A 16,990-nucleotide genomic window follows, 5' to 3' on the forward strand; every position below is an offset into this window, starting at 1 on the left:
TTTAAAAATGGAGCTTATTTTGTGTGCCAAGCCAGTATATGCTATACCATCAAAAGGTCTTTTTTATGGGTATAAACTATATCTACACTAGAAGGGATTGCCAATAAATAAAACTATACTGAGAAACTCTTTTTTTTTTAAAGTGTAGACCTGTCTAGAGTGGCCAACTTTTTAATTGCACAAAACTGAAGACCTCTGCTCCTGTCCATTACTTGCTCCATGCCCCCTCCCTCTGTCGCTCACTCTTTCCCACACTCACTTACTTTTTACCCGGCTGGAGGTAGGGGTGGCAGCCAGTGTTCCTTACATAATTTTCTATCCTTGTGTGGGTTGAATTTGCTTTTGGGTGGGTTGAAATTTCTTATGTGCAACACCAATACTGAGGTAGTGTGTGGATGTGCACCACCAATACAAACAAAAAAACTGCTTCCCTGCCCCCTCTTCAGCAAGGGGGAAGGGGAAATGCGAGTAGTTGACAAGATTAACTGATAAGCCTAGGCTTATCGGTTAATTAACTAGTCCACTACTCGTTGACATCCCTATCAGTGATCTGAGAGTCACTGCGGATAGTTCTCTGAAAACATCCACTCAGTGTGCTGCGACAGTCAAAAAAGCAAATAATGTTAGGAATCATTGAAAAAGGGATAGAGACTAAGACAGAGAACATCTTATTGCCTCTATATAAAACCATGGAACACCAACATCTTAAATACTGATCTTGGCACTAGAAAAAAATTCAGAAGAGCGCAACAAAAATGATTAGTGGAATGAAATGGTTGCTATTTGAGGAGAGAATTATAAAACTGGGCCTTCTCAGCTTGGAAAAGACACAATTAAGGTGGATATGATAAAGGTCTATATCATCATGAAGGTATGGGAAAAGTGAACAAGGAAGTTATTTAGTCCTTCCCATAGCACAATAACGGGTCACCAAATGAAATTAATACGTAACCATAGCAGATTTAAAACATACAAAAGGAAGTACTCTCTCACGCTACGCACAGTCAACTTGTGGAACTCCTTGCCAGAGGACATTGGGAAGTTCAAGACTATAACAGCATTCAAAAAAAGAGCTAAATAAGTTCACGGAGAATAGGCCACAAATCTGACCTTAGATGACAAATCAGGTGACAAATTTTAGGTGACAAACTTGAGGAATTGTCCCAGATTGAGGCATCCTTAGAGGTGGTTTTGGAACAAACTGTTAACTTAACAGTAACAAGTCACCAGGACCAGATGGCAGTCACCCAAGAGTCATGAAAACTCAAATGTAAAATTGTGCAACTATTAACTGTGGTTTGTAACCTATCCTTTAAATTAGACTCTGTTACCTAATGACTGGAAGACAACGAATGTGATGCCAATATTTAAAAAGGGCTCTAGAGGTGATCCTGGCAATTACAGACCAGTAAGTCTAATGTCAGTACTTCGCAAATTAATTGAAACTATAGTAAAGAATAAAATTCTCAGATACATAGATGAACATAATTTGTTGAGGGAAAGTCAACATAGTTTCTGTAAAGGGAAATCATGCCTTACTAGAGTTCTTTGAGGATGTCAACAAACATGTGGAGGAGGAGGATCCAGTAGATATAGTATACTTAAGATTTCCAGAAAGCCTTTGACAAGGTCCCTCACCAAAGGCTCTTAAGTAAAGTAAGTTGTCATGGGATAAGAGGGAAGGTCCTTTCATGGATTGATAACTGGTTAAAAGACAGGAAACAAAGGGTAGGAATAAATACGTTTTCAGAGTGCAGAACGGTAACTAATGGGGTTCCCCACCCCAGGGTCCGTACTAGGACCAATCCTATTCAACGTATTTATAAATGATCTAGAGAAAGGGGTAAACAGTGAGGTGGCAAAATTTGCAGATGATACTAAACTGCTCAAGATAGTTAAGACCAAAGCAGACTGTGAATAGCTTCAAAAATATCTCACCAAACTAAGTGATTGGGCAACAAAATGGCAAATGAAATTTAATGTTGATAAATGTAAAACATACTGGAGAAAATAATCCCAACTATACATAATATATGATGGGGTTTAATTTAGCTACAACTACTCAAGAGAGATCTTGGAGTCATTATGGATAGTTCTCTGAAAACATCCACTTAAGGAACATCTACATTGCAACACTATTTCAAAATAACGAGCACTATTCCAAAATAACTTAGTCCGTATAAACAGAGCAGGCAGTTATTTCGAAATAGTGACAAAATACTGTCAAGCTGGAGGACTTCTTACTCTGACTCCTGTAACCCTCATTGTATGAGGAATAAGAGAAGTCAGAGGAAGACTGCTCTATTTTGAAACAAGTATAGCGTAGACACTCCCTATTTTTAAATCAGCTATTTTGAAATAAGATATGCAATTATTATTTCGAATTAAGCCCTGCGGTGTAGACGCACCCTCAGTGTGCAGCAGCAGTCAAAAAAGCAAATAGAATGTTAGGAGTCATTAAAAAAGGGATAGAAAATAAGACCGAGAATATCTTATTGCCTCTATATAAAAGCATGGTACACCCACATCTTGAATACTGCATACAGACATGGTCGCCTCATCCCAAAAAAGATATATTGGCACTGGAAAAGATTCAGAAAAGGGCAACAAAAATGATTAGGGGTTTGGAACAAATCCCATATGAAGAGATATTTAAAAGACTTGGAATTTTCAGCTTAGAAAAGAAGAGACTAAGGGGGGATATGATAGAAGTCTATAAAATAATGGCTGGTGTGGAAAAAGTGAATAAGGAAAAGTTATTTACTTGTTCCTATAATGTAAGAACTAGGGGTCACCAAATGAAATGAATGGGCAGTAGGTTTAACACAAACAAAAGGACTTTTTTTCCCCATGAAGCACACAGTCAATCTGTGGAACTCTTTGCCACAAGAGGTTGTAAAGATTAGGACTTTAAGAAGGTTCAAAAACCAGCTATATAAATTCACGAAGGTTAGATCCATCAATGGCTATTAGCCACGATGGATAGGAATGGTGTCTCTAGCCTCTGTTTGTCTGGAAATGGATGACAGGAGAGGGAATCACATGATGATTCCCTGTTGTGTTCCCTCCCTCTGGGGTATCTGGTATTGGCCACTGTCGGCAGACAGGACACTGGGCTCAATGAACTTTTGGTCTGACCCAGTATGGCCGCTCTTATAGGTCCATCAATGGCTATTAGCCAGGATGAGCAGGAATGACATCCGTAGCTTCTGTTTTTCAGAAGTTGGGAATGAGCGACAGGGGATGGACCACTTAATGACCTGTTCTGTTCACTCCCTCTGAGGCACCTGTCAGAAAACAGGAAACTGGGATAGATGCACCTTTGGTCTGACCCATTATTGCCATTCTTACTTGTAATTAGAACTTTTCCAGATTAAGTAGGACTTAACTATGAATTTCACATGATCCTAAACATCTTCCAATATTTGTACTTGTCTGTGAATCACACAGCATAGTTGAGGTCATAAAAAGTAATCATGACTAACTTCACACTAGCTAGTCTGCCCTCTAGCTTGAAAAATATCACCAAAATCTGAAGTTGTAACCCAGTTTTCTGCTCTTTTTTTCCTCTCTTGCTTATGTACGGAAAAACAAGCAATCAAACATTTCTTTCTTTTTCTGGGTCATCGACATTCAACACAAACCAAAGTCCCTAAAAGTGTGAGGAAATTAAACAAAAGACCATCACAAAGTTAAAGCAAAACTATGGGATGAGGATTCTGGCAATCTCAAAATACTCTTCAGTTAACAATGGTTCTACGCAGCAGAATCACACTATGGAAAGTTTTGTAGAAATAATTAATCATTCCATTGAATTTTGCCAATGGAAAGCATGTGATGACACATACGTAATTAAGCTGCAGTCACGGAACAGGATGGCTTCAAAAGGAAGATTCAACAGTGAATAGACAAGTGTGAATGGGTCTTTATACTATATTAATGCCTATGTTAAATGCCTTTTTGCTTAGATTTCAGCAAAAAGATTAGTGCCCACTGCTCTAACAACTAACATAATAATGTTTAATGTAAACGGGACAGAATCTGACACCGTAAGAGGGAACAGATTAAGAATTGTTTAAGCTAGGACATTAGCACTTTTGTTGGTATAACTTGTGTCACTCGGGAGCATGAAAAAACAGCTCTCTGAGCAACGTAAGTAACTAACAAAAGAGTTGGTGTGGACTGGGGATGTTAACAACCCGGCAGCACCCCAGCTGCTCTGCTCCACCACTTGTCAGTTTCAGCAGTGACGGAGTTGGGGAAGCGGCGGAGCAGGGCAGCTGGGTGCTGCCGGGTTGGTCCCGCAGCACCATCCCTCACCCCCCCGGCACGGTGATAACTACTGCAGTCTGGGGGGTGGGGAGCTCGCTCCCCTCCTGGAAACTCTCGGCGGCGGTGCAGAGCTTCCCCCGCCTTCCTGCAAAACAGCGGAGGGTTTGCCCCTCACCGCGCCGTTCCCTGCCCACCCCCTACCCCCAGCCGGACGCAGTGCAGATCCCGGCAGACCCCGTCACAGGGGTATAATCCCCTTCCCCTCTTCTCCCCTTCCCTTCCCTTTATCAGCCGCGAGCGCCCATGGGGCTCTCAGCAGCTCCAATTGTCCAGCTGGCCAAAGCACTTCCGGGTTCCAGTTGGTGCCGGACTATCGGGAGTGCTGGACCACTGGATGCCGGACAATTGGAGTTTTACTGCATTAATCATTGACATTGATTAAAAATAGCATAAATGAAACATTATAAAAAGGACTATTTAATGGGACTTCTACTGCTGCATCTTTTTGCACATTTCTTTGAAGTTTACATTATAACTGGTCAAATTCAGTTTCATGCATGCATTCAGACGGTCTGTCAATCTTGAGCACAAATTATCTTTGATGTGATTCAAATGAGAGAAAGCCTGCTCACACATGTAAGTGCAGCCAAACATTGAAAGTAAAGCCAAACTGATATTCTGCATGGTGTTGTATGTGACACGAAGTTCTTTCCAAGATTGCAAAATCAGATCATCATGCTCCAATTTTGTGTCAGCCCTTTGTGCAATTCTGTCAATTCTGCATTTTTTGAGCAAGGCATTCTAAATCAAAATTCAGATTGATGGATTTTTCCACCCCAATATCTAACTCCTTGAAATTTGCTATTTTCATTTCCAAATTGCTTTAAACTATGGCTCTAGAGCCAAATATGGCTCAGTACTGAACCAAACATGGCTCGTCATTCTCAAAATACACACAGCTTTTTAAATTGAAATGAAAAATTAATTCAAAATTTTAAAAACACGTAATTACTCATGTCAAGATGGGTTTTTTCATTTATTTCACCTTTAACTGTTCATTTTAACAACCATCCATCCTCCTCGCTCATGAGGGTCATACATTCTCTTTGATTGGTCAAGAAATCTTTCCATCACCATGTGTGATAGTGATCTCTGTAACCCCCCAAACAGTAAAAATGGCGAAGAGAAAGAGAAATAACGAGTACTGAAATTTTCAAAAGGAGTGGACAAACTTGTATGCATTTGTGGACAGGGCTGGATGTTCACATTCACTACAAATGAGACAGACACTGTTCGCGAACAAAAAACAAAAACAACCCTACAAATGTTATGACAAAACATACATTTGCTACAAAATACCCTGAGGGTGATGCACCAAAAGCAGCCTACGAGGAGCTGCCGCAAAAAATGAACATTGCACAAAATAGTCTGGCACATGGGAGACTAAAATAAAGTGGGAGCTTAAACTCCACGTTTTGCTGGCTCATACAGCATTATGCGAGAAGGGAAGCCTTTCACTGATGGTGATTACATGAAGAGATGCATGCTAAAAATTGGTCATGAACTATTTGACGAGTTTCACAACAAGGATAAAATCTTACAGAAAATTCAAGACATGCCATTATTGGCAAAAACAATTCATGACAGAACTATGAAAATGGCCCATCAAATTGACAAGGAAAAATTGAGTACAGCTACTTATTTTTTGTTTGCTTGGACAAGACAACTGACGTGTGACATTAATCAGTTCTGTATTCTGGACAATATATCTGTGGAAATGCTTTTCACAAAGAAACGATTGATATATTGCCAATGAAAAAATCAAACAAGGGACAAAGACATCCTTAAAACTGATGTACTTTGTAAACAGAAGATTATTCAACAATATTTCTCTTATCTGTGTGTACAGACTGTGCACCTAGAATGGGCATGGAATGTGTGGGTACGGACTGTGCACCTAGAATACATGGAATTCCTTACTCTCGTCACAACAGCTGAATAGCCCGCTTTTGAACTTTCATTGCATCGTACATCAGGAAGCACTTTGTGTGCAATCTTGTGGAAATGAATTCAGAAATATAATGGACTGGTTGTTTGCATTGTCAATTGGGTTCCTGCCCAAGCCTTTAATCACCATCCATTTCAGCTGATTCCAAATTCCCTGATCTACTAATGTACAATCTTCGCTGGGTATCTTGTGGCAAAAGTTGTGTCTGCATTAAGCCTTTTTTGGATATGAAGGGTGGCAAACACATCAAACTTTCAGACCGTGACTGGTTGCTCCAGTTTTACGCTCTTGTCGACATTACTAGTCATTTGAACCTTAAGCAACACGGGCAAGGAAATATAGTCCTGACTCTGCAGCAGGCAGTGTTTGGATTTGAGTCAAAATTGACTGTCTTCATCAAAGATATTGAGACGGGAAGACTGGCACATTTTGAAAGATTACAAATATTTTGTGATTCGTATCAGAGAGAGAATCCAAGTAACAGCCTCTATTTGCAGCAGCTTGCCAGGTTTGTCTGAGCTCGTGATAGCATTCAAGTATCGTTTTGTTGACTTTTGCAAACACGGTGCTCTGTTTGTTTATGATTCGTCCACATGAAGTGTCCAATGAAGAACTAAATTTGACAGTCATCTCAGTCAGCGATTTGGAGCAACCTCTGTCCATTGGGAGCTTGGACACCTCCCCAACGACAGGAGCTGCTGCCATCCTGCACTGCTGCCTCTATATCAGAGGTAGCACCATAAGGTGGCAGGCAGCTGGTCCGTGAGAGGAGCTGATTTTTATATTGGCTCCCCTCACAGACTGACTCTGCCTGTCACCCTGCGCTGCTGCTTCTAATAGAGAGGCAGCATTGCGGGGTAGCAGAGGGCTCCCTGGGAGAGGGGCTGGGAGCACCCTGGTTCCCAGCCCCAACCTTAGGGACTTTTGAGTAGTCATGTAACCACTAAGATTTCACACAGCTACATGACTATTAAATTACACAATAGCTAACAACCCTAGTGAACAAATTAGAGTAAGTCCAGAGAAGAGAAACAGAAGTGATTAGAACTATAGAAAACATGATTTAGAAGGAAAGATTGGGGGGGAGGGCAAGAAGAACCCTGGAGAAGAAGAGAGAAGAGGGAGACATAACAGTCTTAAAATATTTAAAAGACTGTTAAAGAGTTGAGTGATAAATTGTTCTCCTTAACCAATAAGGGTAAGATGAGAAGTAAAGGAGATTTAGCTTAAACACCAGGAAAAAAATTCCTAACTGTAAAGATAGCTAAGCGCTGGAACAAAATTATTTAGGGAGGTTGTAGAATTTGTCACGTGAGATTTTTAAGAAAAGGTTACAGAAACAGCTGATAGGGATGATCTATATTATACTTAAGTCCTGCCTCAGGGTAGGGAACTCATCAGATGACCTATCAAGAGCGCCCTGCCTGGATACAAAACTGGTATCTGTATACCAATCTGCAAAAATGATCTGCAGATACCCGTGGATATAAAACTGATATCCACCAGTTTGTAGGGTTCTAGATATAAAATGTGTATCGCATCCATATCGATATTGGTAACAAATCATTACAAGGCATTATGGAAAATCCAAGCACATATAAAATTAAAGAGATAAACATTAAACCTTGAAAGAGAAAATCCAATTTAGTTAGGTAATAAAATTTATTACCTGCCAAAAAATGCAACTTTCATGTGTCTCCGAGAAAGCACCTCACCGATGACAGCCAATTTGTTTTTATATGCTTGTATTTTCAGTAGTTCTTCTTCAGTTGCTACATTTTCAAGTTCTGGGTTCCTGTATGTTGCTATATATAAGAAAAGATAATTATACAAGGAATAATGGGACCAACTTATGTTCCAAAGCATCAACACTAAGTTATTTAATACAAACAAAGAGCTGTGTACAAAATCTCTGATAGTAGCATTTTAAATCTACTCTCCCAACTAAAACATAAGAATTTAGGAACCGGAATAAGCCACAGCAGCACATTGAACTAAGTTTGCTAAGTCACTAATATCACTTTTCTGCTTTTTTGACCATTCTTTGTGATTCCCTCTCCTTCATAGGGGCAAGGGGAGGGGGAAGGGAAGAGCAGGGGAAGAAGAATAATCAATATCATCACGATTCCTATGCAGTGAAGACCTGATCTAAAATCTAGAGTTAACTTGGGTGGCTTAGCACCCAGAATAGTTTAGCCCAGTTATGAGTACATAAGAACTTAAGAACAGCCATACTAGGTCCATTAAACTCAGTATCCTGTCTTCTGACAGTGGCCAATGCCATGCGCCCCAGAGGTAATGAACAGAACAGATAATCATCAAGTGATCCCTTTCCTGTCACCCATTCCTAGATTCTGACACACAGAAGCTAGGGACACCATTCCTACTAGGGATGTAAAATCCTGTTTAATTGGCTAACCCATTAAACATACTGTTTAACCAGTTAAACGATTAAGGGAGGATAAACAGGAGGGCTGCTCTGCCATAGACATAGGCTGCACTGGCCAGGCTGTGTCAGTCCCTGTCTTCAGCAGGCCAGGCACCCTGCAAGCAGGAGCTGTTCTGGCAACCTGGTTGGAACAGCTGTTGCCTGCAGGGCGCTTGGGCCTGCTTTGGACAGAGGCTGCTCCAGCCATGCCGGAGGAGCCCCTGTCAGCAGCAGGCCCCCCCGCAGGGCTGAAGCAGCCCCCTACTTGTGGCAGGCAGGGAGCTGCTCCAGCCTCCACTGGTTAACATTAATCATAAGTTTCATCCCTAATTCCTACTCATCTTGGCTAATAGTCACTATCCTCCATAAAAGTATCTAGTTCTTGTCTGAACCCTGTTAAAATCCTAGTCTTCACAACATTCTCTGGCAAGGAGTTCCATGGGTTGACTGTATATACTGCATGAAGAAATAATTCTATTTGTTTGCTTTAGATCTGCTACCTATTAATTTTATTTGGTAAACCCTAGTTCTTGTGTTATGGGAGCAGGTAAATAATGTTTCCCTATTTAATTTCCTTACACTGGTCATGATTTTATAGACTTCCATGATCTTCTCCCCAGTTTCCTCTTTTCTAAGCTGAAAAGTCCCAGTTTTATTAATCTCTCCTCTTATGGCAGCCATTCCAAACTCCCATAGCCGCATTTGAGTTACTATGCCCACACTGGTGTTACATGCATGCTTATGTGTTGCTAGTAGTTTTAGGAAGGTATATCCAATGGTTCAGTGGTTCCCAACCTGTGGTCCGCAACAGTACTGCAAAGGGTCCATGGAAAGTTTAAAAAGAAGGATACTTTTTATTTTCTTTTTTCTCCCCCAGGGAGGGGAGTCAATGACATTTTAATAGACTGAAAAGAGGTCCATATGCTCAAAAAGGTTGGGAGCCACTGCAATAGTTCTTTGTGCTGTAGCAGGTTGAGTTGTCAAATGATTCTTTCCTAGTGAATTGTTGGAGAAGTGGTTTCTTTTTCTGGTCACAAGGAATAAACTGTTAGAACACCGGAAGTCTATCAGCATTCAAGTAGTTTACACTGTATCCTCACTGGCCACTCACTGGATACCAACCCCGGTGAAAGACTCTGGCTTTCGCCTAAGGTCCCAGAAGAGCCATTGAACTTGAACTGAAGGCATCACATAACTCTGCTCAGAAGCTTGTGTGTGGGGAGTGGCAGATGGTTAGAGGCAACACTTGAGTAAGAACACACATTAACTCTGCAGTTATGACATACTCTCAATGTTGCCTAGCACAAGTAGTTTAATTAAATCAAAGCTGCAGCTGCTTAGCACTTCTGAAAATCCACTTTTATTAAAGTGCCTGTCTTTAGGTATCCAAGTTTGAAAGTGTAGGTTTAAGTGACTTTCCTAAGGTTATACATTAAATCAAGCTAAGAAGAGAATAAACTCTAGATTTCCCAACTCACTGCACCATACTACCACCCCTTAAAATATCTGTATATACCCCAAGACTCTGTTATTGAAGAATGCATATGTTATCATTGTACCCAGAGACCCCATAAGGACCAGAAACCTGTTATGCTAATTTTTACACACAAAGATGCAAGGTCCCTGCCCCAAAAGTGAAAACTAACCTTCAACAAAACTTGCTCCTTCAGTGACATAGTCCAGCAGTTGGTTAAATATAGCAGTAATTGTCTTTTTAGCCAGCACAAAGTGTTTCAGGGGGGAGGCCATAGTTTCTGCCATTATGCAACTGAAAGAGAAATTACATCCAAATGACTGAAACACTTACTAGAAATAAGTAGAACACAACACATCAACTTCCCTTAATGAAGCAAGTAAAACATAAATTTTAAAAATGGATACACCAAGTTGAATGTTAGTTGAAATTAGTGTTACTGTTTTTTAAATTTTCTAATCTAGCAGCAACAGAAATGTCAAATTACAAAGGGATAAAATTGTAATTTCTAATATATTTTCTCTCCTGTCCTAGATAAAATACATAGATGAATTACTTTATCTGTTTACATAAAAACTCATATGCATACATACCAGAAAGCAAGTTATTAGATTTGGTTTGATACAGAATATTAAGTCAGCCCAGCAAATAATCATTTCAGGATGTTAGCGGAAACACTTTTTTAAACACCTTAGTTTGGTTCCACCTCACAGACCAGGTTATGTAGAAACAAGTTTAACTGGAACTGCATTTAAATACAGCATCTTAACTTTGTTCTGAGGCCTTGTAGCTACAGCCCAATAAATGAAAGACTAATTACATCACCAATCCAAGTCATCTAGCCTCCTAGACGCATGTATACCAGAACATTTTATATCCTTTTTTCCAACAAGAAAGAGATGAAAAAAAATCAGACCACATTTTCAAGGCATTTCCCCAGGTCCTTTTTCCCCTATGCTCAATAAATTAAATTTATTCATTGGCCAATTTATTCACAGGCCAGTTCACCTTGTCTCTCTAATGGGCCACTAAAAAAATAAAGTTCTAGGACTTAAAAATATAAAGGAGAAAGGTTTGACAAAGCTGCAAACTCAAGAGTCTCCTGCTTCGTTATTAACGAGGTGTAGAGTTAAACTTTTCTCGGCGGGGTTTGCCGCTCTGTGCAAAGGGCAGGATTGCCACACGATGAAAGTGACTAGCACAGCAAGGTAAGTGACTAGCTTCTCCCATGTGCCAGGGGAGGGGGGGGGGGGGGCGCGGCGGGACACGCCACCCCCCCCCCGGGCCACGAACAATCTGCTTGCTGCTCACAGTAGCCCATCATGCCACCGGCCTCGAAAGAGGGTCGCTTCAGGAGCCGCCACCCTCCCTCAGCCGGGGGTGTTACACCAGGCTACGAGCCCGGGGCAGGGAGCCACGGACGCAGCCGCCCGCAACACCGGGACCGCAGAAAGGGGTGGGAGATGGAAGGGGTCCCTAGCGCCCCCCCCCCCACAGGAAAATGACTGGTGGGGGGGGGGTCCTACGGCGCAGCCCCCGTGACCTCCCTGGCAGTTCGCCAGAGCCGCCCACAGCCTCTCTCTGCCCCGCGTCCCTATCACCTGCAGCGCCCCCGCCTCGTGCGCTCCCCCGTTACCCAGCAACTGCTGCGCGCTGCGGTTGGGGGAGGGGGGGGGCCGCCGCCGCCGCACCTCCTGCCTCTTCGCCCCGTTCGCGGGGGGGGGGGGGAGGGGGAAGGAGGAGCTAGCAGCATCACTTCCGCTTCCTCTGCCCTTAGCGTACCCCCGCCGCAAGCAAGGTTCGCCATCTTTAACGAGGGCAGCCAAGCTGAAGACGACCGGAAATGAGCCCCCCCCCCCGGGAGTCGCCATCTTTACTGAAGGAAAACTGCCTGCGAGAAAGAGTCTTACGCGCGACGCCATCTTCACTGAGGGCACGGAACAAGCCCGCCACAGCGGAATCTGGCTCTCAGCGCCATCTTTACTAAGGGCCCCAGGAGGCGATGGGAGCTCCCGTCTTTCTTTAAAATGGAGGCGAGTTACTCCACCACCGCTGCTTTTGTGGAAAAACTTTCCAGCTCTCTACACTGGCCGCTTGAATTTCCGCAAGAACACTGACGCTCTCATGTAAGATTGTCAGTGTTGTTGCGGAAATACTGGGCTGCTCCCGTTCAGGCAAAAGCCCTCTTGGGCGAATGCTTTTGGGCAAGAGGGCCAGTGTAGACAACGGGTTATTGTTTTGTGCAAAAAAAAAGCCCCGATCGCAAAAATGGCAATCGGGGGTTTCTTGCGCAAAACCGCGTCTAGATTGGCACTAGTGCTTTTGCAGAAAAGCGTCTGTGCAGAATTCTGCTACAACGACCTTTTACATCTGCACTTGAAAGGGAATCCTCTGAACTGTCATTCATGTTAAAATTCGACACTTTCCAACAAGGACTCAACAAACACTTGAACTATCTCACCCATTACCAAGATAGTTTCCCCAATTATCACCTCTAATACCATTAACTCACAAACATCCCACTCTCCCGACCTCTAATATCAATTCACAGACACTTACCTTCCTTCCTCCCCCCCCCCCCCCCCCGCATCCCCCTCCTGTTCTGCAATGTGATTTGTCCTTTTCATATTTGTTCATTTTTTTTAATTGTATCCTTTGGTATATATGGTTGTGACTACTTTCTTCCACTATTTGATCTGAGGAAGTGGGTCTGGCCCACGAAAGCTCATCATCTAATAAACCATCTTGTTAGTCTTTAAAGTGCTACATTGTCCTGCATTGTGCCAATGTAGACACTCTTTTCCGCAAATGCTTTTAGCAGAAAAACTTTTCCGTTAAAAGCATTTGGGAAAATCATGCCAGTCTAGACGTAGCCCTAGTGTTCTTTCTCCCTGCCTCCCCCAATGCCTGGAGAACAGCTGCAGCAGTATCCTTTTCTTACCCTTCATAGGCCTTTGGAGTAGGTGCACAGCTCTAGGGAGCTCTTCATGCCTTCTCCACTTCCCAGGCCTGGCACTGAAGAGATGGAGAGAGCAGAGTGAACCATTGCTCATGGAACCAAGAATGGGTGAAAAGAGGAAACATAGCTGCTCAGCCCTGGAGATACTAAGTACCCTCTCAAAGAATGGAGAAGAAAGGCAGCAGAAGGGTGGCAGTTGCTCCCTCTCTGTTCCCAAATATCTTCTTGGCTACTATAAGAGGTACATAAATGGGGTTTGGAGAAGACAGCCAGAGAAGTCTTCCTACAGGCAGAAATTAATTCCAGGAGAAGGTTAGACTTTCTGATGCCATCAGGAGATTGGTTTCAGCCCCAGAAGAAATAATTTTATCTGCAGAAATTATGGGAGCTGTTAACATTTGCACAGAGTTTAAGGCCAAAAGAGATTATTAGATGATCTACTCTGATCATCTGTATATCACGGGCCATTAAATTTCACCCAGTTACCCTTATACTGAGAAAGATAACTTGTCTGAATAAAGCATATCTTCAAGAATGTGATCTGAAGATATCAAGATGGCAAATCCACCATTTCTCTTTGTAATTTGTTTACATCATTAATCACCACCTCACTATTCCACAAGTGTAATTTATATGTCTGGCTTCAGCTTCAAGACATTGGTTCTTATGCTGCCTTCATCGGCTAGATTAAAGATCCTGTCACTATGTGCTATTTTCTCCCCCTGAAGATACTTATACCCTAATCAAATCACCTCAATCTTGTTTTTTGATAAATTAAACTGATTGAGCTCTCTACATCTCACTTATTTTTTCAAGCTTTTCAGTAATTTTGAGGCTCTCTTCTATTTTGTGCCTCTCCAATTTGTCAACATCTCTTTTAAAATATGGACACCAAAACTGGATTTGGTAATCCACTATCAACCATATCAGTGCCATATGTAGAGGTAAAATCTTCCTGCTCATTGCTCCCCTGATTTTACATGCAATGACCATATTGGCCCTTTTTGTCACTCTAGCTGATGAGGTGCTTGTTCACTATGATCCCTAAACCTTTCTCACTGTCTACAAAAATAGTCACCCATTCTGTAGGTATAGCCTGCATTCCTTGTTCCTAGGTGCTTAACTTTGTATTGAATGTATTTAAATGCATTTTCTCTGAATGAGTCTAAATTGCTATGCAATCCAAGCAACTGTGTTTGTAACAATGTTGCTGGAGGGTTGATTATAACACAAAAAGCAACAGGCAGCATTCAAAAATCTGTTGGTCAATTGAGACCATTGCCTATCATTAGGGTCCTATCAAATTCACAGTCTATTTTGGTTAATTTCAGTTGTAGGATTTTAAAATTTGTAAATTTCATGATTTCAGGTATTTAAATCTGAAAGGGCACAGTGGTTTAACAGTAGCGGCCCCAATCCAGATTTTTTTTTTTTTGAGGAAGTGATCTCAAGGTCATTATAGGGAGATTATATTACTTCTACACTGCTGCTGGTTACACCTCTGGACTTAGAGCTGGGTAGCTGGAGAGCAATGGCTACTGTCCTGGAGTGTAGCTCTGAAGGAAGCATCATCACTAGTAGCAGTGCAGAAGTAAGGGTGGCATGGTATGCGTGACAGCACAGTCGAGGTTCCCTTGGTCCTGCAGCCCCGTAGCAGCAAGAACAGACTCAACCAGCCAGTAGAATAGAGAGGGTTTATTGCTTCTCCAGGGTACAGCATTGCACAGATGTGATGTGGTTACAGGAGTCAAGGCCAGCATGCCTCAGATCCCTGAAGTTAGGGGGTCCATCTTTCCCCCCCCCAGACCCTCAGTCCTCAGCTTAGGTTGTTCCCTTAATGTTTTCCAGCCAGCAACTGACCCTTCCCCCGATACCTGATGATCATCTCTGCTTCCCTCCCTTTGTCTCTCCCCCTGGGAAGAGCTTTGCTAACTGCCCAGGCTGGTCCTAAGTGTCTGGGCCAATACACATGTGGGTGAGTCAGTGGAAATCACACATCACAGCGCAGGGGGGACACCAGGTTACAGAGCAGCCAGCACCCCCACGACATCACAGTATGGTATTGCCACAGTTACTTCTGAACTGCTGCTTGTGGGGTGCTGCTTTCAGAGCTGAGTGTCTGGCCAGAAGCCACTGCTCTATGACCACTCAACTCCAAAGGCAGTTCAAAAGTAAGGGTAACGATACCATGAGCCCCTTTTACAAGAATCTTGTGACCCTCCACAATTCCCTTTGGGTTGGGATCCCCAGTTTGAGAAACACTGAGGCTGTCTACACTGGTGGCATCTTGCACAAGGGTTCTTGTGCAAGAACTCTTGCGCAAGAAAATGTCCACACTGCCATGTGCAAGCTGTGCTTTTGCGCAAGAGTGCCCATGGCAGTGTGGACGCTCTTTTGCGCAAGAAAGCTCTGATGGCCATTTAAGCCATAGGGCTTTCTTGCGCAAGAAATCGCTGCTGAACGTCCACACTGCCCTCTTGCAAGAGCTCCTGCGCAAGAGGGCTTACACCTGTTAAAGAGCACAGCTCTTCTGCAAGAAGCCTTCTCTTACCACCCTGTACTGTAAATCTTCTTGCGTGAGAGCAGGCGGGCAATGTGGACTCTTTCCGGAAGAACGGCCATTATTGCGCAATAACCTGCCAGTGTAGACATAGCCTGACTTCCCCAATTAAATCTATATAGTATAGATTGAAATCTGTCTTTTGAGTAATTTTACAGTCCGTGATGTTTTTCACAGCCATGAATTTGATAGGGCCCTGCCTATCATATCATATATAATATTGTCTCTGAGTTTTTGTACTCCCCAGTCTGATTGTCTGTATCCACTTCTTGTCTCTCAATTAATACTCAGATTGTGAACACTTTGGGGTCATGAACCATCTTTTTGTTCTGTTTTTTACAGTGACATGGGGTACTGGTCCATGACACGGGTTCTTAGGAACTACGGTAATACAAGTAACTTTTTAAATAGAAAGTAAAAAGGAAAATGACTTGACAAATTATTTACTTCATGTATTTTCAATAACTGAAATTTATTGCCTACAGTTCTTAGATGACTGAAAGCTATATTTAAAATAGCTGTATGATATTATGTAATTTCTACACAAAAATAAATGTTCATAAGTCAGCCAAAGAATGTCAGAACTTCTTTTATAACTGAAATGCCTTTACCATGTGCTTTATTTTGCGTGGGAAACTAGTATAAAGCAATACAGGTTGAACCTCTGTGGTCTGGGACTCTTTGGTCTGGCAACATTCGTGGTTCTGCTGGACCACGGATATTGTTCAAAGAGCCTGAGCCACAGAGGTTGCCAGCGGCTGGGAGCTCACGCAGAAGGCAGCCTGGATAGCCAGTGGCCTGGGGGCAGGAAGCCCAGCCAGCAGCCCGGAGCAGGAGCGGGTGGGAGCTCTGCCAGCTGAGAGCGGAGCTGAGCCAGCAGGGATATGGAGCCCCTGCTAGCCAGGGGGCAGGGATCTCTTGCAGCTAGAGTCATTGCTGCCTGGGAAGCCCCCGCCAGGTGGGATGCAGAGCTGCTGGTAGCCAGGGAAAGGGAAGAGTCTACTGGCCAGGGGCAGGGAGCCACATCAGCCAGAGCGATGCAGAAGCCCCGCCACCACCTGATGATAGTGCATTGGTCAGACTGGTGGCTAGAAGCAGGGGGAGGGGAGAGGGGGAAGAGGAGAAGAGAGGTCCCCCACGCCTGACCTCCTCTGGTCCAGCAAACTCCTTCCTTTGGGATCACTTAGGTCCTAAGGGTGCCATACCAGGGAGGTCCAACCTGTACCAGAAAAAGCACTTTTACCTATATAAGTGCATCTACATTAGGAAGGTTTACCATTATAGACAGA

General features: G+C 42.9%; 1 protein-coding gene across 4 annotated transcripts in view; it reads right to left on the reverse strand.

Annotated features, from left to right (window-relative positions):
• The window catches only part of MFN1 (mitofusin 1), a 61,013-nt gene extending 49,076 nt beyond the window's left edge, over positions 1-11,937 (reverse strand). Inside the window, exons 1-3 of one of the 4 annotated variants that reach the window (XM_075938022.2) lie at positions 11,819-11,937; positions 10,355-10,476; positions 7,950-8,085 (exon numbers count right to left, since the gene is read on the reverse strand). In XM_075938022.2, coding sequence (XP_075794137.1) covers positions 7,950-8,085; positions 10,355-10,469 — 251 coding nt within the window. In that variant the 5' untranslated portion in view covers positions 10,470-10,476; positions 11,819-11,937. Of the gene's footprint in view, positions 1-7,949; positions 8,086-10,354; positions 10,477-10,775; positions 11,388-11,783 lie in introns of those variants that run through there. The other 3 variants (XM_089780743.1, XM_075938019.2, XM_006138501.5) reach the window with 3 other exon arrangements.
• Between the last annotated feature and the right edge of the window lie 5,053 nt (positions 11,938-16,990).

This window comes from Pelodiscus sinensis, chromosome 10 (genome assembly GCF_052426305.1).
Source record: "Pelodiscus sinensis isolate ZL-2025 chromosome 10, ASM5242630v1, whole genome shotgun sequence".
In the NCBI taxonomy this organism is placed as follows: Eukaryota; Metazoa; Chordata; order Testudines; family Trionychidae; genus Pelodiscus; species Pelodiscus sinensis.